Source organism: Didymosphaeria variabile (genome assembly GCF_027946475.1).
Source record: "Didymosphaeria variabile strain IMI 356815 chromosome Unknown scaffold_4, whole genome shotgun sequence".
In the NCBI taxonomy this organism is placed as follows: domain Eukaryota; kingdom Fungi; phylum Ascomycota; class Dothideomycetes; order Pleosporales; family Didymosphaeriaceae; genus Didymosphaeria; species Didymosphaeria variabile.
This window is the reverse complement of record NW_026611623.1, coordinates 1,991,599-2,011,558: the sequence shown is the minus strand read 5'-3', so window position 1 is coordinate 2,011,558 and position 19,960 is coordinate 1,991,599. Positions and strand designations below refer to the sequence as shown.

Genomic DNA, 19,960 nt, shown 5'->3' with positions numbered 1-19,960 from the left:
TGGAGATTTAGCATATCAGGGTTTCTCGCGCTCCAGCTGATGTACCTCTGCGCTCTCTAAGTTGATCGTATTTCCAGATCATAGAAGTAAGAGCAGTCTGATTGAACCGTAGCCAAACACTTGAACAATCTCGCAGATCTCCGATCTTATGGATGGCGGTCCTTTTGCCTTCGCATCATTAGTACCACTCAGGCCGTAGGTGCGATGCATTTCACGATCACGCTTCTACCGACACAGAGGACTATCCTATTGACTGCCAGATAGCGCGTACAGAAGTGCAAAGCAGATGTTGTAACTCTACCATCATAGTCATCGAAGAATGTGTAAGGTGCAGTTGCGTGCAAGTGAGCGAATGTGGTCAGTGCCAAGCCATCAGAAGCACTAGACCAAATGAAGCTACGCTAAGCGGGGCGTCAACGAGGGCAGAATTTGGGCTCAAAAAGTACGGCAGCCTCATGAAAACTCCACACTGAAAGAGATGGGTTCAACACAAGAGAATACGGTCTTTTTGACCGAAAAAGAGGCCGAACGGATCCGAAATACAGTCAAGGAGACTGTGAAGAGATGTTCCGAACTCCATGGCAAAGCACGAGATCCGCGAGATGCAAAATCAGCCTATAGCCAGGCAACTGGCGCATCGCTCATGGCAGATATGGAATCTATGCAGTCGAATGGTCGAGGCGAGACATTGCCAGCTCTCGCTGTGGGACAGACGTATCCGCCTTGCACAGTCGCGAGCGAAGAACTAGAACCTATGAAAGTCAGCGAGCTAAAAATGAATACGCATCATCGCGGCCGCCGACTTCATATCAAACGTGCCAGCCCAGTTGTTGTGCTTACGGCGCGTTCGTGGACCATGGTGGAGGATGCGGAAGGCGGCGACACAGAGCGACTAGAGATGAGTCTGCACAAGTCACGGCACGGAGAAGACATCCTGGAATACGCAAAAAACTTTATCATCAAAGAGCCATATTTCACTTTAACGGAAGAGGGCGAGGCTACGCTCCGTATAGATCATCCTTCCGACCTGGTCTCCCTCAGCGACGCGCTTACTGGGAAAACTTTTCCAAGCACTAAAGCGGCAGAGAAGTTCGCCACGACTTGTAAGAGCGGAGGCAACGACGAACTGAAGAATGGCGACTTGGCAGCAGCCCATGAAAAGTATACGGACGGTTTGACCGTCGCGAGGCAGGACATCGTTTCGACGACAAATCCTGACCTGGCTCGAGACATTGCTCGTAATCGGGCCCTCGTGAACCTCCGCTTGAGTCATTTTGACGAAGCCATATTAGACGCTAAAGCTTCTCTCACAGGCCGAGGCGATCCAAAATCAAGAGATCTGGACAGCAAAGCTTACTACCGCGCGGGGTCCGCTGCGTATGGTCTCGGCCAGTATGATGATGCAAAAAAGTTTTTCGAGGACCAAATGAAGCTTGCACCAAATGACAAAGATGCGAGTACTTACTTGAAGCGGATAGAGATGCGGTTGCGTGAACAACAGACCGGAGCATACAATTGGAACAAGATAAAAGCCGGCCTCTCGAAAGCTCGGCCACATGTCGATGCAGCAAGTTTCGTCAGCAATGTAAAAGTTGAAGACAGCGAAGGCCGCGGGCGTGGTATGTACGTTACTCGCAACATACCTGCAGGAGAGATGGTTATGGCCGACAAAGCGTTCTCAGTGGTATGGGGCCACGACAAAGAGGCTCTGACTGCAATGACCTACGATGTGCGCGACGACCGAATTAGGGTACAGCCTATAGGCTTGAGCAAAGCAATAGTGCAGAAGCTCTTCGGTAATTCCTCTCAAATAAGCAGAGTAATGGACCTCTTTGGCGACTACGACGGTGATGGTAAGAATGTCATCCGAACCGAAGACGGTCCTATAGTCGACACTTTCCGGATACATGATATAGTGTCGAGAAATGGCTTTGGACTTGGCAACCAATACGGGGAAGAAGGTGCACGGAATGCCAGTACAGGTCTCTGCACATGGGCAGCTTACATCAACCATTCTTGTGTACCCAATACCAGCAAAGACTTCGTTGGCGACTTGATGGTCCTTCGCGCTACACGCGCTCTCAACGTGGGCGAGGAGGTCTTCTTCAGCTACGATCAGAACCCCGATTACGAGGCACGACAGGCCGCCCTAATGACTACTTGGGGCTTTGAATGCAATTGTCCACTTTGCGCTGCAGAGAAGGCTGATGATCCTACGGTGCGAAAGAAGAGGGCAGAGCTGGCAGACCAATCGGAGGAGTTCGTCAGACGGGAACATTGGGCAGAAGCGAAGAGGCTCACGATTAGAAGCGCGGAGAGGCTTGCGAAGGCCATCGATGAAACTTATGATAACGAGCGATACAAGAACGTTCCTCGTTTGGCTGGGCGAACCATCCAAGAGTGGCTCACGAAGGCAAGCGCGAGGAAGTAAGCGGAGCACGCGTTCGCTGTAGGAAGCGACGCAGTGAAGATAGGTCAAAATCCGTGTGCTGTGTTGCTCACCCCTGGGTAACACAAAGTACTCAAACTTCTGGGGAGGCGCTGTAGAGCTCTCACTGTGCCAATACAATGTAATGGTAATTTACGTCCATACTAGCCCTGTGACGCTGCGGTTCATCGGAGTTCACGATGTCGGGTCCGGTCGAGTCCTCGCCTAACCATGGTGCGACATGCGGCCCCCCAGCACAGCCCCCCATGAGTCTCTAGGCAGATCTATGACAGGGTCACTACAATCTGCTCGAATCGGGACACGCTTGAATACACAGGTTGATGAAGCATGTACGGAGCGATCGCACGCTAAGTTGTTACAGGACTCATTTTCGCGAGTTGATGCGTTCGTTTTGGAAGCTCAAACTCGTGTGGTAACCGTTAATGACTCTATCAATTGATGGTACAAGTCGGTATCTATGAAGGGTATATAAGTGAAGAACTGGAAGTGAAAACCCGAACCCCATTCCAACTCCAGTTTCCCGATACATGCATGAGGAACACTTGTGTAAAGTTCCAGCGCATCATTGCCACTGGCGTTCGATCAACTCAATCTTATCATCAGCACCAGTATCGCCGTGCTTGGTAAAGCGATAACCCTTGCCCGCGGACACCCATAGATCGTCGAAAATCCGCCCTGGGTGGAATGCAGTCATCATCATAACAGCAATAATAATCAGCGGTCCTTCGAAGATCATGAAGGTGACCTCGTCGTTGGCAAGGTGACTTTGAAATCCACCCCAAAGCTCAGCGACACGGTACACACTTCGAATGAAGATGAGCAAAGTCGCCGCGAAGAGGCTCCATTGGAACCAGCGAAAGCTTGGGTCAGCTCGAAGGCTTCCGTACAGAGGGGCCTGCCCGGTGAGGTTTCCAGCGTTCTTCGCCTTTTTTACTCGGAAGGCGAAGTCACCCCAAAGGACGAAGAAGATGATCATGGAGATGATCTGGGATATCAGACCAGCAATCATGATGTGGACGCCCAGGTCTCTGCTGTTGGTATTGTTTGCCATTGAGGCAATGGCACCGCCGATAGACTGTAGAATTAGAGACAACAGGTCGCAACCAACAAATATGTAGGTGTACATCTTCGGCTTTATGCGGGAATAGTCGGCGCCAACGGTCACGATGACTCGGCTGAGGCAAAGATAAATGCCACCCGTCAGAAGAGCAGGGGCAACTGTGAGGGGAACCAGATAACTGACCTGAATTAGCATGATATAAACGTACGTAAAGGTGCATGCTTGGTACTTACATAAGAAAGTTGTTCATGTCGAAGGGGTTGTCATGCAGCATCAAACGTCCGCCATATCCAACAATTTCACCAAAAATACCCAGGCAGACAGCACTCATGTAGGTCCATGTCTTCTTCCGAATGCCGAAAAAGAGTTGTATGAAAAGCAGTATGATGAAACAGACACCATAGATTGTGTTGCCGGCAAACGTCGGCTGATAATTGACAATGGCCATTGATAGGGGACATACTCCAACCTTGCAACGAAACGGTTTGGCGGCAGTGGTGCTGTTTTTCGCGGCCTCGCGAATTACGAGGGTCAATAACTCTGTGGAATCCATGGTGTAAGGCAAAAAGCAAAAAAAAGGAAACGAGTGTGGTTAGAAGAGTGTGTTTGGGGTTTGTTTCGAGAAGGCCTGAGCACATGTGTTTATGTATGAAACTTAAACGGCATTGGTCGTATGTCGTACGATAGAGACTGCAAGGGCTGTATTCGGAGAATTGCATAGGAGCTTGGCTTAGGGAATAGCATCTCGCACGCACAATGTAGAGTCCGATGAGGCCTACATCTTAGCGCGCCATGTTCCGGGAAAGGAAGCCTTGTGGGTACTACGCCCCACTGAAAATGCCGCATACACCCAATCACGGAGAATAAGACTCTCTAAGTCCTGCTGTCCGACGATGGATAGACATGATCAAACATAGCGCCCGTAAGCGTACGGTCGGCCGGCTTACAGTACGGAGATTGACCATGTTCGAACACCGGTACGTCGGGCTCACCCAGATCGTTGATTGACAGCAAACAATACAAAGGTAATGTCGCAAGACTTCTTCATTTGAACGACCAGGCGTTCTGTAGGTGAGTTTAGAGAAAAGTTCTGGGTCTGCTCCGATCTTATCAGCTTCTCACAATTTAGCAGGCACTGTGCCTCCAGTAAAAAAAGTACTGTGCACGTATCTTTGCGCTACGCTTGCAGCACACATCTATCCCTTGGCTATCTTCTGTCTTCTGATGGCTTGCGAGCATTGAGCAAAACGACGAGAGGGATGGGGCTGAGCGCAGACTGGTGCGGCGGAAGGAGATAAGATCGGAGGTTTACGAGCCCCAAGCGGTTTGGGAGCGCCAGTTATGTAAGCTAGTTTTCAATACCTCTAGTGCGCATTCGAACATTCGACACCCTGTCATTTCTTGTTCAATTTCATCCCTACATCTCGTCATTGATACATGTTGCATCATATCGCCGCAGGAACTGTACAATATTATGACAGAAATTATGTACACAGTCTTTCCACAACGATATCATTCATTGAAATTTTTTACGATGGCACTGGCCACGCTGAAGTTGATCATGTGCCCTAGGACTCCCCGGGGCCTCATTTCCATTTCAGCCCAGCCTCTGACACTTCAGCTACAGCCCGCAGGCCCCAAACTTCAGTCAGCCCTTGGTTATATGCTTAGTATTCACGATGAAGCTGAGGGTTTGACAGGCTCCCGTATCATTAGAGGCGCGGTGAAGATTTGGTCTCCCCCAAAAGGTCTCATATCCGCTTCAAAGGTTTCTGCGTCCTTAAATCCATGCCTGCCATAGAGCATGTGGGCCGTGTGACTAGATTCAAGATACACCGGCAGGCCCAGCTGGTCCGCTCTTTCAGTTCCCCAATTCAGCAGCAGACTTGCGGCGCCACGTCTTTGATACTTGGGGTCGGTATGCAGCATGTGCAAATCTGCACTCGTCAGCTCATGTGTTTTGCAGACATCCAATGCCCACACATACACAGATGTGGCTTCGTTCCCATAATGGCTTCCTTCCGGTCAATGAGGCCGCCGAAAAAAGCTTTGCATGCTTCTTCGTTGACTCCGGGCCCTGCTGGCAAGGGGCGTCCTGGGGACAAGGCGACCGCCTCAGGTGTTTCGTAGACGTGGTATTTGGCGAACGCGATTTGTTCGCCCGTCTCTTCATCCACGGCTATTAAAAGTCGGACTGAGGGGTCATTATCGCGCATGGAAATGATCTGTTTGGCTCTTCCTTCTATTCGGCCGCCTGGTGGAAAGGGGCCTGGAAAAAAAAGAGAGCCGCCAGTGCCATCACCGTACGCCGCGGCTTCCGCTTCGGCGGCGCGAGGTATGTCAGTATCTGATGCTTCCTGGATTTTGATCGCCATGATCGATTTCTTTTGGTGAGAGAAAGTTGGCGGAACGATTCCTGAAGTAAAGATTGCTCATGTTACTAAGCACCTGGAAAGGAAGGTGCATCCTCCGCCCTTCTGACTCACGCGCCCTTTGACTGAGTTGAAGATAGCCGGTCAATCGCAAACCGCTTTTCTGCGAGATGCATAGTATTTGGATTGTTAATCCCTCATGCTGAGTGCATGATCTCGGGTTCTTCCTCGAAACGACTAATTCGTGGCTGTGGCGAATGCAGTTCCTGCCAAAATCGCCATACCTTCTGTTCCATTGAATGGTTTGACCAGATGAACATCTTCAAGAGTTCAAGGAGCTGGTCCCAGTCATCATACAATTCATGCGAAAGATCGTGGTGGCGATTTCGTATCATCTCGATAGCTCGCGAACGAACTCGACTCCGCTTAGCCATAGCTCCACTTACGAATAGAAGCCACAGTAACAACCTCTTGTACTCGTCCTTTTCCCATCTTGGATCGCCTTTAGTTTTGTTCACTAAGTTCATAACCTGCGTTGCGCAGTACTCCGGAATAAAACAGCCCTCCCAGATTCCCGTGGACAGATTGTACGTGACAAAGAAGGCTGCAAATATACAAGCCTGCAGCAACAAATCCTCTGCGCCCGAATCCCGATTTTGGCTCAATAAGTCGACTAATCGAGACTCTATGCAATACTGGAAGTTGTCGATAGGACATTGTTGAAGCACAAGTCCGCCCGGGGTACAGTGCATGTCGACTAATGTGCAAAGGCCATTGAGATCGAGGATGACGTCTACGAATCCCGCAGAGAAATCGGAGATAACCTTGTCAAACCCGGGAGGTACAAAGCAGCCTGGAGCTGATGAAGGAAAAGTCTCGCGGCTGATCTCTTCATAGTCTCGATGGGAAAGCAGGCGTTTTGTGCCGACGAAGAGACATGAATACAAGTCTTGCCAAAAGAGCGCTCGCCTGATCGGATCTGAGATTGACACGTTGGAAGCCTTGGTCAGCTCCACAACGTTCTTAATAGCACCAAGATGCGTTACAATGCTATTTGCATCGGATCCGTCCACCCGATACTGAAGTAAAGATTATTTTCATAAAGCCACGATAAGCGGTAGGGGATGGGTACCTCGTAACCAATAACCAACAGCATTGCCGTCAGCGTTGACACTGACGGTACCAGTCCCGGATTGGACATGCGGTGCCTCAAATTACGCAGCGTCGCTCCGCGCTGCGTCAGGCATTCTACATTAGGAACATTCATGTTGGCAGCTAATGATAATGCAAGTGAGAGTGCGTGGAACATCAACGGGTCCGACAATGCGCCTCGAAACACATCATCCAGGCCTTCGAAGAAGATCTTTCCAGCTTCCTCGACACAAAACACTGGTTCACCGGCTGAACGTGCACTCTCTAACACGTATCAGTGTGAGATCTTTTTAGGCGTGGATATGGAAACACTGACTATGCGCCATCAATGATCTTAGACGTTCGCCATCCCCCGGTAGAGAGTCGAATGGGTCAAGTCGCCCGCCAGACACAGGTTTCGCAATAACCATGGCAGCGATCGGCCGCACATCTTGCCTCAACTTTCCAGTCTGCACGTCTATACCACTAGTCACGAAGTTCTCGTTCCTCTTCGCTTCTTCTCTCCGCTTGTTTTGAATCCCAGCGCGGATGGCGTGCTGTCGGATGCGCTGCTGGTGCTTCTGGTCGCGCATCTCGTGCGGGTGGCTGACTGTTACGAACTCGAACATCTTGTTGGCCTGGTTTATTTACTGCTGCTCTTCCTGTGGATGAAAGAGGAAAGAAGACGTTTCCCAAAGTTATGTGCTTGGCGGAGGATTGAGCTGGGGTATTAGTCACGAGGTGCCTGGCCCCTACTAGTGCACAATTGGTGGTTGAATCCCTTGGCTCAAGCATCTAAGTGGTGGGGCTTGTTGTTGGTGCTTACAAGTGCATATGAAAGATGACGGCAGACATACATTGGAGCATGCACTTTCAAGTAGTAAGTATGCTGAACTGCTATTGCGAGACGATGGCTTCCATACTGGTGACGAAGAAGGCTATAACCAACTGCGAAGTCAAGGCTGCGCGCCGTACGATTTCTATCTTGTTACGGAAGGACTAGAAACAAGCTGAGCCAAGTGTTGCAGTAGGCCAACTACGCGCAATCTGTATGGAAGGGATTTTCGCTCGAGTAGAGCGTTGGCGAGGCTAGGCGTAGAGAATTTGCTGGTGACCAGGTAACACAGAGCGGCTGAAGTAAACTCAGGGTGCAGTACCCATAGACAGGTAACTCGCGCGGAGTGTCTCGACGAGACCTTTATCCGCATTATTTGCTCTAGTCACGTCTTCGCGCACTTCGTTAATCATTCGTGTAAATAATGTAACGAGAAAGGAACAAGCGAGGCCATCCGAGAAATACGGTGTCTCATTGTTTCTGGATTGACAGCGGAAACGATCTCTATGTAAGGGTTGCTTCTACACAGCGCGTTCGTATCGATTGCTAAAGAGACCGGGCCTGCAGGTAGCTGACGTCTACCGTTGGCGACTACTACACAAATCTTCTTACCGTTCAGAAACCATGAGTATTTCCGACGGAAATTTTCTGGCAGCGCGAGGATCGCAGAAGATGATTTTCGCTTCCCCAGGAACCAGGTGCTGTATTGGTATAGCCAGGTTACACTGTTTAAATTGCGCGTCGTCAGCTTCGAGCGGTAACTTCAGCGCAACGAGATTATGACATCGCAAGAGCAGGATGAGCACTGCGGACTACACGATTTCGTGAGATTAGGTCTTTCGGTTTTTTTGATGTGCTGAAGTTCGCGGCGGATACCGCATCGTAGGGAAGAGCCTTTGGGCTAGCAATAAAGCATATGGGGGGAACATCTACAATGATGGACGTTTACATGTCCACGATGCCTGCCCGATACCGCGGTATTTGGTACGATCTCAGTTTCCGTAGGCTCCCAAATGGGAAAGAAATACCAGTGCTGGTCCACTGTGACGGATCTCGCATGATGTACAATCATTTACTCAGAAACAACAACAGGCTTTAATGTCATAAGGCCCTCTTTCCACTGACGTAACCCCCGGAGCATTCTTCGCACCTTTACTCTACCTGTAGTCTTCTTCCGCCACCAGGGACAGCGAGAGCATGGCGTAAATGAAGGCTTGCGTCAGAATGCTCAGACCTGTCGTTCTTTCTCAGTGCGGCTCAGCTGAAACACCAGCCCATAGCATAGACTTTCCAAGTTCCATGGTTGAAGGTTCGGACATGCGCCAACCAGCAGGAACAGGCAGTGACATGTGTGGTCCGAGAACCGGACAACAACGCTCATGCAGGTACGCACCATATCGGGCAGGTTTGTCGGTATACACTCTTTCAGTTTTTGGTGATTTACTTATCAACAAATTTGAACTCGACATCAAACTATCTCGAACGAATATTCAATCATCGTTCCTTTGTCAAAATTCTCGCTTGCGCTTGTAGGGTGCATCAGCCGCGAAGTTGAAGTGTTGTTGGTTGATTTCCCTTCCCGCGCGCATATGAAACATCGCGCCAGCGCTACGGCCGCCCCGCCTGCATACGCGTCCATGGTACCTATTTTGACACCATGCAGAGCCTTGTTTCACGGAAAGCATACGCGTCACAGCACCTCACTCCCATTCGCGATTTGCAAGGCTGGACAAGCCTCCCCACGAATGACCACAGGGTGATGTGCTGTGTTTAATGAAACGGGCTCCACCGAAACAGAGCGACGACTCGGAGGCACAGTCTGGACCCCGGCGCCTGAACCTCGAGGAGAAAGCTTAGACGCCTTGTAAGGGTCGGATGATGCCGTGGGGTTGGTGACAGTCGCTTGATATAAAAGTCCGAGGGCGATGTAGATGGAGAAACCACAGCTCAGCAGCTCCATTCACTTCTTCGTACTTTCACTGACTCTCCAGTCACTGTCTTTCTTTCAGAGTACACTGTGTGTCTCGCTCATTTCAGCATACTTCGCATCTGCATCTTAGAACTTCCAACTTCTCAACACTTTTCGCCATCCGCATTCACTAGAATCAATCTCGTCTTTCAAGGTCAAAATGAAGTTCACCGCCATCTCCGCAGCTCTTGTCATTGCCTTTGCCTCCGCTCAGGAGTCTGGCTCGGCTCGCCCTGAATTCAGCGGCTTCCCTAGCGGTGTTGCTCGTCCCACCGGTTCTTTCCCGTCTGGTGCATCTGGCTTTGCGCACCCATCCGGTCACCACGGACACCCCCACCACAGACCCAGCGGCGCTTCAGGCTTTGCTCACCCGTCTGGCAGCCGTCCTACAGGTCTTCCCGAATTCTCGGGCTTCCCGTCTGGTGCTGCTCCGTCCGGCGCTGCCCCCACAGATGCCGGCCTCCAGCGCCGTCAAGAGAGCGGGTTCGCTCATCCATCCGGCTCGGGACGTCCTGAGTTTCCTAGCGGTTTGCCGAGTGGCTTTCCTAGCGGCGGCTTCCCAAGCGGTCCTAGCGGTGTAGCCCCCACAGGCTTCCCCGGGTTCCCGTCAGGCTTTGCTCACGGTAGCGGTCGTCCTCGTCCTACCGGCCCTCCTCCATCGGGCTTCCCTACGAATTTCCCTAGACCTACCGGCTCTTTCAGCGGCCCTGCTCCTTCTGGTGCCGCGCCTTCAGGCCTCGAGCGCCGTCAAGAGAGCGGCTTCGCCCATCCATCTGGCTCGGGCCGTCCTGAGTTTCCCAGCGGTGTAGCTCCGTCAGGCATTCCTAGCGGTGGGTTTGCTCACGGCTCTGGTCGTCCTCGTCCTACTGGTGAGTAATTCCCAGACTTCTTGCACATATAAACCTTACAGTCGGCTCTTATGTTGGTCATCCGGGAGTAACACAGCCGACTGGGACAGTCACTTCTCACCATCCTTTTTCGTGACGTTTACTGACATTATACCTATCCAGGCCCTCCTCCATCCGGTTTCCCGTCAGGTTCTGCCTTCCCTCGACCAACAGGCAGCTTCGGCGGTGCTGCTCCTTCGGGTGCCCAGTCTTTCGGCGCTCAAGCATTCGACGCCAGCGCTACTCAAGGTGGTGAGCGTCCCACCGGTGCTTTCCCATCTGGAGACTTCCCGTCAGGCTTTGGCGGCTTCCAGTCCGGCGGTGCTCAGCCTACTGGTGGCTTCGGTGGACATGGTCAACAGGGCGGTCAGGGTGGCTTCCCCGGCTTTGGTGGCCAGTCTGGCTCTGCTGGTGCCCAGCCGACCGCTGCTCCCAGCGGTGGTTTCGGTGGATCTGCCGCACCAAGCGGTTTCCAAACGGTCCGCCGTGTTTAGATGTTAGAGAGTTGGGCGTGAATTGAGAAGCTTGAAGAGCTTGTCGAGACAAGCATGATGGCGTGGATAGAGCTGGATGTTCTGTTGTATATATACTTTCTTACACTCTTTGTAGCGCGAGACGCAACACTTATACCAATGAAGCTGATATTTGTCAACCAATGCTTATTAACTGAGTTCGGTGTCATGATCGGCCGGTTGGTAGCGCGGCCAACCAATGAAGCTTAACCTTCAACGAGTGATGTCTGCCGTGCTCTTTGCAGTTGGGACTCGACATACCAACCAGAATCCCACGCCCTCGTGGTAAGGTGGGCACACAATCCACAGAGGGAGCCATTGATGGCATGGTCGACGTCGAGGGGTTTCCTGTATGATCGAGATCCTTCCATTGATTTGGTCCCGCGTATTAAATGTAGTTCCAGTGCGTTGCTTCGGACCTACGCTGCCGATCCTCTCATCAAAATGGGCTCACTGTAAACAACGGAAGCGTTCAGTTCCTACATTCCTTGTGTTTCATGTAGACTTTGGTCGTGATCATGAAGGTCCGATGGCATGTCGGCTGCTAGATTAATCTCAGGTGGCGGCACAGGCTGGTGGCTTCGACGCATGACATGGCAACAGGAAACATTTCGTAATGGAGAGCTGTGTGTGCCGTGCCTCGGTACCGTACAGCTGATGTGCTTTGTCTGGTTACGGTAAAAGGTATTGAGTCTTATATCGCACCCCGTACGTAGTGATAGCCATCATCGCTGACATTGCACGCAGAAAAAACAGTCAAATACATCATCGTAAGGGATGAACTCGTTTAATCGATGCAATTCGAAGCCTCCATAAGAGTCTGGACAATGATTACCCAGTCTGGCAGATGTTGTAATGAAAGCGGACGATACCAAGAAAGGGGGAAGCGACTTCGCGATGCCGACCACGAACGGAGTCAATGAATTACAGGCAATGCTGAGCTGTGAACATCCGAAGGAAGCTAGGTCTGTAGGTTTGGGTGAATATACCTGCGGAGCCTAGAAACCTTCAGTAAGCACGGAAAGAACATTGGTTTAGCAAGGTTGGGGTTCGACGCCCCGGAAATACAACATGACACCAGTGAGCTCTTACTGGCCTGTGGCAGATGTATGACGTTCTTTGTGGCCTCTGTGCCTCTGAATCGATGCGGTCCGGTAAATGCACCATTGAACCCATAAGAATGGTCGCCCGTCTCGTGGCGTAGCGAGGAAAGAGTTGTTGCATGACGAAAGTCGATGCTGCTCCCAACTGGCTGTGTAGATGAGTGCTAGATGCAGTCTGCAATGTCGTGAACAGTCCGCAACACACACGGACATTGGACGTCAAGGGTAATTGTTGATCCTTGGCGTGAACGCTGAGGCCATGACGGATACGACCGCAGTCGTGCTGTATACGAGCAGGTGCGCACCTCTGTTTCGTTCGTAGTCTGATAATTCTAGTATGGATGTCCTGAGGAAATTAAGTTGCGCGCTGCTTCGCGACGAGAAGGCGCCCGAGCGCAAATTAGTGCACGTGATGTTGCGCTAAGCCGAAATAGCACGGCCCACCTCGCTTAGATTTTGCGCACCGCACTCGACCACCAAGCCGCGCAGCACAACCCTCCACTTCGACATCTCGAGACACCGACAAACCGTCACGATGCCGGTACGCTGCCGCCCGCCTGAGCCTCTTCCAGTCGTTGTACTAATGCTTCGCAGAGCCACAAGTCCTTCCGCACCAAGCAAAAGCTTGCCAAAGCTCAGAAGCAGAACCGCCCGATTCCCCAGTGGATCCGCCTGAGGACGGGCAATACCATCCGGTACGGCTCTCTCGGCGCACTCGCGATATCATATGGGATTTGAATGGCACACTGACAGCGATCCAGCTACAACGCCAAGAGGCGACACTGGCGCAAGACCCGTATCGGCATCTAAACGCCTCGCCACATGTTTCCCTTCCTTCTCACGATTCTCGATCCCCAGCATCAATTATTTCACGTCCGGCGAGCGAACGACACGGGAACAGCATGGCCACGGTCACTGCGAGGTGGTAGGGGATGGAACGGACGCACGATGGATGGATGCATATCATGATTTGAGTGAAGGGTTTTCGAGTCATGACACTCACTCTGGCTGGCGCTTATGGGTTCGAAAATTAGGGTTAGGCAGTGGATATGAATGAATCACTTGCTGGACTGAGCAATCTTGTGGGTGTGGTGACGTGGGTGGGCTTGACAAGCTGAATGAGTAATTCCACGCCAGTGGACATGCGTGCAATCGCTCCAGCTGTTCGTGACACAGCTGTTCGTGACAACAGAACGCTGCTGGTGCTTCAAAGCATCCGCGCTTGTTCATGCAACCCACTGCAGGGCTTACCTGACCTGCGCACGTAGTAGGAATGATCAGACGCAGCACTTCATCGTAACGATTCGAGAAGTCTCAATGCATTGTCGGGTCGTACTGCACGAAATTTACGTTTCTCTCCTTGCCAGCTTAGAACTCCAGGAACAATCTCGTGCTGCACGCCCGCTTTACGCAGCCACGAGATCGCGAGTTGATTGCCTAGCCTTCCCATCCCACGATCCCAAAACTTTCGAAGGGGGCACTTCAAACCAACGTATATCATGAATTCTACTATGCATAGCCCGAGGTATCCCATTCATTCATGTCATAATCCAATCATACCACATGCAGGCATAGCCCTCGCCCCCTTCTCCCCCAACCTTCCGCCAACTACCGCCCACTCCTAACACTAAACCTCGGCTCCCCTTCCAAATCCACGCACAAAACCCTCTCCTCGCCCCTCCCACAGGTCTCGAATAGACTCACACCCCCATCTTCGACCTTGATCACCGTGCTACTCCCCGCATAGCATACGCTCTTCTCCCTGCCACACCTGTTAGCTAGCACAACGTACCAGGGTCCCGGCACTTCTTTGCTGCGCTCGACGATAGGCTGGAATCGTTCGACCCAGTAGGCGACTGTGGCGACATCGGGGGAGGTGGGATCGGATGCGATTTCGGAGGCGGTGAGGTAAGAGAGCCACGCCATGGAGACGACGATGAGAGGGGTTTCCCTTGGTGGAGCAGCCTCGCCTGGAGTAATCATGGGTCTGGGAGGAACAGATGCCAGCGCCGCAGTCGCGAATTCATAGTCTGACCAGGGGGCGAGGAAGCGGTGCGGGTTTATGTCCATGCAGATGCCTTGGATGATGGGGCCGAGTTTGTTGAGATGTTCGATCTGGAAGCGGGCGGGAGGTTCGGCTGCCCACGTCTCATCTGTGTAGTAGAGGAATGACTTCCTGTAATTCTGGAGAATTTGGCCAATCGGCGAGATTGTCACGGTGGAATTGTCTGAGTTGGAATCAGCAAGTGAGGGGAAAAGTAAGAAGGAGTATACAGAGTGGCTGGTAGGGCACTAAGTAAAGGTGATGGTACGACTGAGTGACGAGGTTTGAATGAAATGGGTGATGTACAGTTGATGGGTGGTGAGTCAGAAGTACGCTCAGGATAGCCGACTGTTACATGGCAGTTGTAGTGTTTTGCAACTTGGATTGCCCATTGCGATGTTATTCCTGCAGTTGTGGGTTCGAGATAGGGTGTGATTTCTTCGAGAGAGTGGAAGTTGTAGCCTGGGTATGATTAACATTCGATATTATTTTTCGCACTTGTCTGACATCATTACAATGCCTTGTCAAAAGCTTCGGTATGCTGTGTTACCATAGGGAAAGCACAAGCTGGTACCGCATTGGTTTGGTGGGATTGTGGACACCATGTTGGTCACATGTGTTGTCTTGTCCACCCAGATGTAACTTGCAACTCTTGCGCAGAGTATACAACTTTGTTGCAAACTTTCCAATCACTGGACGTTTGTGGAGAATCACGGCGCAAATGCCCAAAACGTACCTGAGAAGGCCATTTCTGGCAATATCAGCCAGTCCAGATCCACAGGTATCTTTGACCGCTGCAGAAGGTCGTCCGCCCGCTTGATGTTCGCTTGCACGGTACCCACATCTGGGTCAAACTGCAGCAACGCGATCTTCATCTTCAATTGCCCTCGCGATACAGCTTGTGGGAGCTCTCCTGAGGGGTTCTTGGCTCGAAGCTCGCGTGAGCTAACTTCTATGGTGGCGCGGGCAGGTTAAGTTAGTGAACAGGGCGAAACCGCCGTCAAAAGATCCGCGCGCACTACCCCGAAGGTACCCAGGCACGTCCAGGCTATCATGTAAAGCAACAGCCGCAAACAGATTTGGAATGGTCTAGCTCCAGCGTTGGGCTTCACATTGTCGATCGGGTGAATGAAGCGGGATGCAAGGTACCTGAAGGGGTCTAGAACGAAGGGCGCCCCCGGCCAATCGCGACCCCCGTCTGGTCGAGCTTGAGCCGAGCAAGCTATGACGCTATCATAACTTTTACCAAAGTCTCACGAGAGGAGCGCGAGTTCAGGCACCCTCTATTATGTGTTCTCCGATGCGGTAGTCGCTTGAATCAACTCCAATGGCGGGTAGACGGCTCATCGACGCGGCGAAGCTGTTCAATGCCTCGAAAAGCATCGCGCAGCAGCATGTCAAGCTCCGCTCGCAGCAGCTCGATGCCTACAGCAAGACATCCTCCCTCGCCAAAGCTGCGAAGAATCAGACGGACCGGATCACCTTGACGCTCGAAGCCGCGCGCGCTCTTTCACAGCGGCTGAACGAGGAGGTACCGAAGTATGCCTCGGCAGCGGCACAACGCCCGACGGCTTCGCAAGATGCTGAGATCCCGAGAAGAGACACTGTGAGGGAGGAGAAACCGAGAGAAGACACAGAGACAGGCTTGGAACAGGACCACCCTTATGATCGATCGGGGAGGAACACGAAGGCAGAAGCGGCAACTGAGGGAGAGCTGGGTGTGCAGCAAGAGGACGCTGAGCGGGCGCCGTTGCCGGATGGCACGATCCCTTCTGCCGGGATGACTCTGGAGGAAGAAACAAGAGGGCAGGATACATTTAACGAACGACCAGTACCGGAGGCTTCCAAGGATCCGCTCGCGAATGAACATCACACGAGGCTGAAGGATGATGAGGGCATGCAGCCCGTGGGGTCGAAGGCATCTACTATACCATTGCCAGACAAGCCTACCGGTGCTTTATTAGACAAGGTCATGTCGGCAGACCAGATGCGCGCTCAACACGAAGATTCCGACCAGATCCCTTCACATGCACACGAGCCGTACAGCCCCTCCCCCGCTCCACAAGTACAGAAACTACAGGAGGGACATGATCAAGACGTCTTCTACTCTAGATCAGTTGAATCGCAGCCGACACCCCTTTCGTCGCCGAAGACTCAAATACCTAGATATGGCGAGACTCATCAGGAGAGCGACGTTCACGTCAGAGATGAGCAGCTGAACCAGGATGTGTACTACTCTGCGGCCGAGCCCAATCAGGAACAGATGCAAAAGGAGAATATTCCAGAACGAACAGCTGTGCCACAGCAGGAAAAAGTACCAGAGGGTATTAATACAGACGTGTTCCGCACGAAGCGAGTTGCAAAGATGCTCGGAGGGAACCCCTACCAGCAGAATTCCCATCTTGATCTGAAGAGCGCTGCTCGTACACCCCATGATCATACGAAGACCGCGCAGGGCCACGATCAAGATACTTTCAACGTTCGGAGAAGCGAAGAAAGTCAGCCATCTAAGCCGGAAGAACCCCTTCACCAAACACAGCCATCCAAGCTAGAAGAACCATTACATCAAGAACAACCTGCAACAACAGAGAAGGAGATGCATGAATTAGCCTCGCAGCTCGCAAAGGACGCCGAAGCAGGCTCATCTCCTGTCTCCGAGGTAAGCGCCTGCCGCTGTAACATCAGACATGCAGCATGCTGATATACTAACAGCGTCACCGCAGATACCCATTGAAGTGATTCACGAGCCGCAAAAAGCACGCTATGAGCTACGAGAGTCACGAGTACCATCTTCACGATTCGGCCGCTTGTGGCAATACGCGGGCCTCGGTACAAGCATGGCGTTTGGCGCTGTTGGGGAGAGCCTCAGACGCGCCACGGGCACTGCTGCCGCGAATGGAGGCTCGCTTATGCTGAGCCCGGGGAATCTCGAAATACTGGTTGCGAAGCTTTCACGAATGCGAGGTGCGGCTCTGAAGCTAGGCCAGATCATCAGCTTCCAAGACATGAAGATGCTACCCCCGGCTATTCACGAAGTCCTACAACGCGTACAAGATAGCGCAGACTACATGCCCGCCTGGCAGCGCGATAAGGTCCTCGCAAACAACCTGGGCAGCGAGTGGCGAGACCTGTTCGAATCATTTGAAGAGAAGCCCATTGCAGCAGCGTCAATTGGCCAGGTCCACAAGGCTGTCCTCAAGTCTACGGGACAGACTGTAGCAGTCAAAGTACAATATCCAGGCGTAGCCGACTCCATCGACTCCGATCTTAACAATCTTTCCATCCTGCTCACCGCCTCACGCCTCCTACCCAAAGGTCTCTTTCTCGACCGCACCATCGCCAACGCCCGCACAGAGCTAGCCTGGGAATGTGACTACCTTCGCGAAGCCGAATGGCAAGAGCGCTTCCGCGAAGCCCTCGCTGATGACCCTTCCGTGTTCAAAGTACCCAAGACCTTCCCCGAAGCTTGCGGTCGGCAGGTCCTCACCGCTGAGCTCGTCCACGGTGTCGGCGTCGCGAAACTGCCTACCCTCAGCCAGGAGAAGCGCGACTGGATCGGTACACAGATCCTACGATTGTGCCTCCGAGAGATTGTAGAATTCAAGTTTATGCAGACAGATCCCAACTGGACGAATTTTCTCTACAACGACAAAGATCACAAGATCGAGCTCCTCGACTTCGGTGCTTCGCGTGAATATCCCGATGAGTTCGTAGACCCATACATCAATGTGCTCATTGCAGCTTCCAAGGATGACCGCACCGCTATCCGCGACCTGTCCATCCAGCTCGGATACCTCACTGGTGCGGAGTCTCAGCCCATGCTCGACGCACACATTCAGTCTGTTCTCACACTGGCAGAGCCGTTCCAGGTTTCTGGGCCCGAGGTTTACGATTTCAGGGACCAGACAATTACGGATCGGGTGAGGGGATTAATTCCGGTGATGGTAAGAGAGAGGCTGGCGCCGCCCCCCGAGGAGACGTACAGTCTGCATCGAAAGCTGAGCGGTGCCTTCCTGCTGTGTGCAAGGTTGGGAAGCAGAGTCCCATGTCGCGACTTGTTCGAGAAAGCCGTTCAGACGTACCGCAAGGGTGGGAAGCTGGAGTAGGAGCCCTCAAAGAGCGATGAAAGTTATACTGTGCCATATTGTACATATCTCCCATCTCTACAGAGCTTTACATTTCCGCAGTTATGGGTTCGCATCACGTGTCTTTGTCTGTTCCATGTAGACGAGACCATATCCTTTGTCTGTTCGTGATTCGCAACTCGACAGCCACAACACAGCTTCCTTTGTTCATCCTTCCAATTACATATGGAGCATCTGGAAGCATACTATGAAGCCGTCACCTCCTTCACGTCCATTCTACTTCAGATCTGCTACTCTCGTTCTTCCCTCGCAGCCTTTGCGGAAATTATAGCAAGGTACCGTCTACGCGCACCCTGTCGCCTCGTCTCGCCCCTAATCAATCTACCTCTCATATAGACAACATGACACAAGATGACGAGGTAATGGACTTCAGTGATTTACCAGAGTTTAGAAGAGGAAGCGTCGAAGATGGCGACGGTGAGTTAGTCTTCCTCCAGACCTGTAACCAAAGGACCAGCGCTGATATTCTACCCAAGACGAGCACGATAAAGACTTCGATGCGGAGGAAGAGCTCACCGGGCTAGAGCGTGTGAAGGAGGATGAGGATGAAGACGAGAACAAGGGTGATGATGAGGAGGATGACGTGGGGAATGAGAACAACCTCGAAGGCAACGACAACGACTTCGTCCCACACGCCACCTCCGCCTCCACCTCCGAAAAGAAGAAAATTCCGAGCGGAGTCATGGAATCTAATATCCGTATGGAAGGGAAGTCTATCTCTAAGTCTATGTCTGTCCGTGCACAGGTAGATGCAGCATCGGAACGACCAGATCTACCACTGCTGAACTATGCAGCTCGGAGGCCCGGCGTTGAGGGTAAGGAGCGGCTGAAACCGACAAAGTATGACTGCGGCTGGGGGTGCGGGCAGGTGGTGGAATTGAAAAACGGTGAGCCGATTCGGTGTAAGAATTGTGGATGTCATTTCTTGTTGAAGAGGAGAACGGAAAGGCTGGTGCAGTTCGAGGCGCGCTGAGGCATGGTAAGATCAAAGATAATCCAATGGCGGGGGAACGGGCAGAGAGGGTAGATTATAAGAAGATCTATTGTGCGATATGTGAGCACAATTGCACACAACAATTTAGACGATGTTCGATTCTAAAGATCTTGGGGTGTGCCGAGCTGCTTTTGATATGAAGTTGCAAAATGCTGTAGCTGGTGAGATGAAAGTTCATACAGTTGAATGCTACACTGCAGTATACTCGACTATGCACTGAATTTGTAGCATTTGCCTTCCTATGATTTGTCCATTCGCATCTTTCTGTCTTAGTACTCCCACACTCCATCCCCCCAGACCATCTCCCTCCCAAGAGCGATCTTCACCCTCTCAGCCGTCACCTTGCAAAACGCCTCCATTGTCTCCCACCCCCGCCAACCTTCCTCTGCCCTGGCCTCGACGTCTTATTATCTGTCACACTATCAGCGTCTCCCTTCCCCTCCCCCTACCTTTCTGTTT

The 19,960-nt window shown here is 52.0% G+C and overlaps 6 protein-coding genes across 6 annotated transcripts; 4 read left to right on the top strand and 2 right to left on the bottom strand.

Annotated features, from left to right (window-relative positions):
- Positions 1–478: 478 nt before the first annotated feature.
- N0V89_005557 (uncharacterized protein) lies at positions 479–2,431 on the top strand (the record flags this gene model as incomplete). Its single annotated transcript, XM_056214334.1, has 1 exon — positions 479–2,431. The coding sequence occupies one exon, from the start codon at positions 479–481 to the stop codon at positions 2,429–2,431; it is 1,953 nt and encodes a 650-aa protein (XP_056071601.1).
- Positions 2,432–3,011: 580 nt separating this feature from the next.
- N0V89_005556 (uncharacterized protein) lies at positions 3,012–4,062 on the bottom strand (the record flags this gene model as incomplete). The annotated part of the gene is made up of 2 exons (XM_056214333.1): positions 3,012–3,687; positions 3,743–4,062. 2 exons carry the CDS (start codon positions 4,060–4,062, stop codon positions 3,012–3,014), a joined length of 996 nt encoding a protein of 331 aa, XP_056071600.1.
- A 5,914-nt stretch (positions 4,063–9,976) lies between these two features.
- On the top strand, positions 9,977–11,197 carry N0V89_005555 (uncharacterized protein; the record flags this gene model as incomplete). Its single annotated transcript, XM_056214332.1, has 2 exons — positions 9,977–10,685; positions 10,827–11,197. 2 exons carry the CDS (start codon positions 9,977–9,979, stop codon positions 11,195–11,197), a joined length of 1,080 nt encoding a protein of 359 aa, XP_056071599.1.
- Positions 11,198–13,926: 2,729 nt separating this feature from the next.
- Positions 13,927–15,237, bottom strand: N0V89_005554 (uncharacterized protein; the record flags this gene model as incomplete). The annotated part of the gene is made up of 2 exons (XM_056214331.1): positions 13,927–14,546; positions 15,099–15,237. The coding sequence occupies 2 exons, from the start codon at positions 15,235–15,237 to the stop codon at positions 13,927–13,929; spliced, it is 759 nt and encodes a 252-aa protein (XP_056071598.1).
- A 452-nt stretch (positions 15,238–15,689) lies between these two features.
- N0V89_005553 (uncharacterized protein) lies at positions 15,690–18,468 on the top strand (the record flags this gene model as incomplete). The annotated part of the gene is made up of 2 exons (XM_056214330.1): positions 15,690–17,021; positions 17,086–18,468. The coding sequence occupies 2 exons, from the start codon at positions 15,690–15,692 to the stop codon at positions 18,466–18,468; spliced, it is 2,715 nt and encodes a 904-aa protein (XP_056071597.1).
- Positions 18,469–18,848: 380 nt separating this feature from the next.
- RPC10_2 (DNA-directed RNA polymerase core subunit rpc10) lies at positions 18,849–19,480 on the top strand (the record flags this gene model as incomplete). Its single annotated transcript, XM_056214329.1, has 2 exons — positions 18,849–18,924; positions 18,984–19,480. The coding sequence occupies 2 exons, from the start codon at positions 18,849–18,851 to the stop codon at positions 19,478–19,480; spliced, it is 573 nt and encodes a 190-aa protein (XP_056071596.1).
- Between the last annotated feature and the right edge of the window lie 480 nt (positions 19,481–19,960).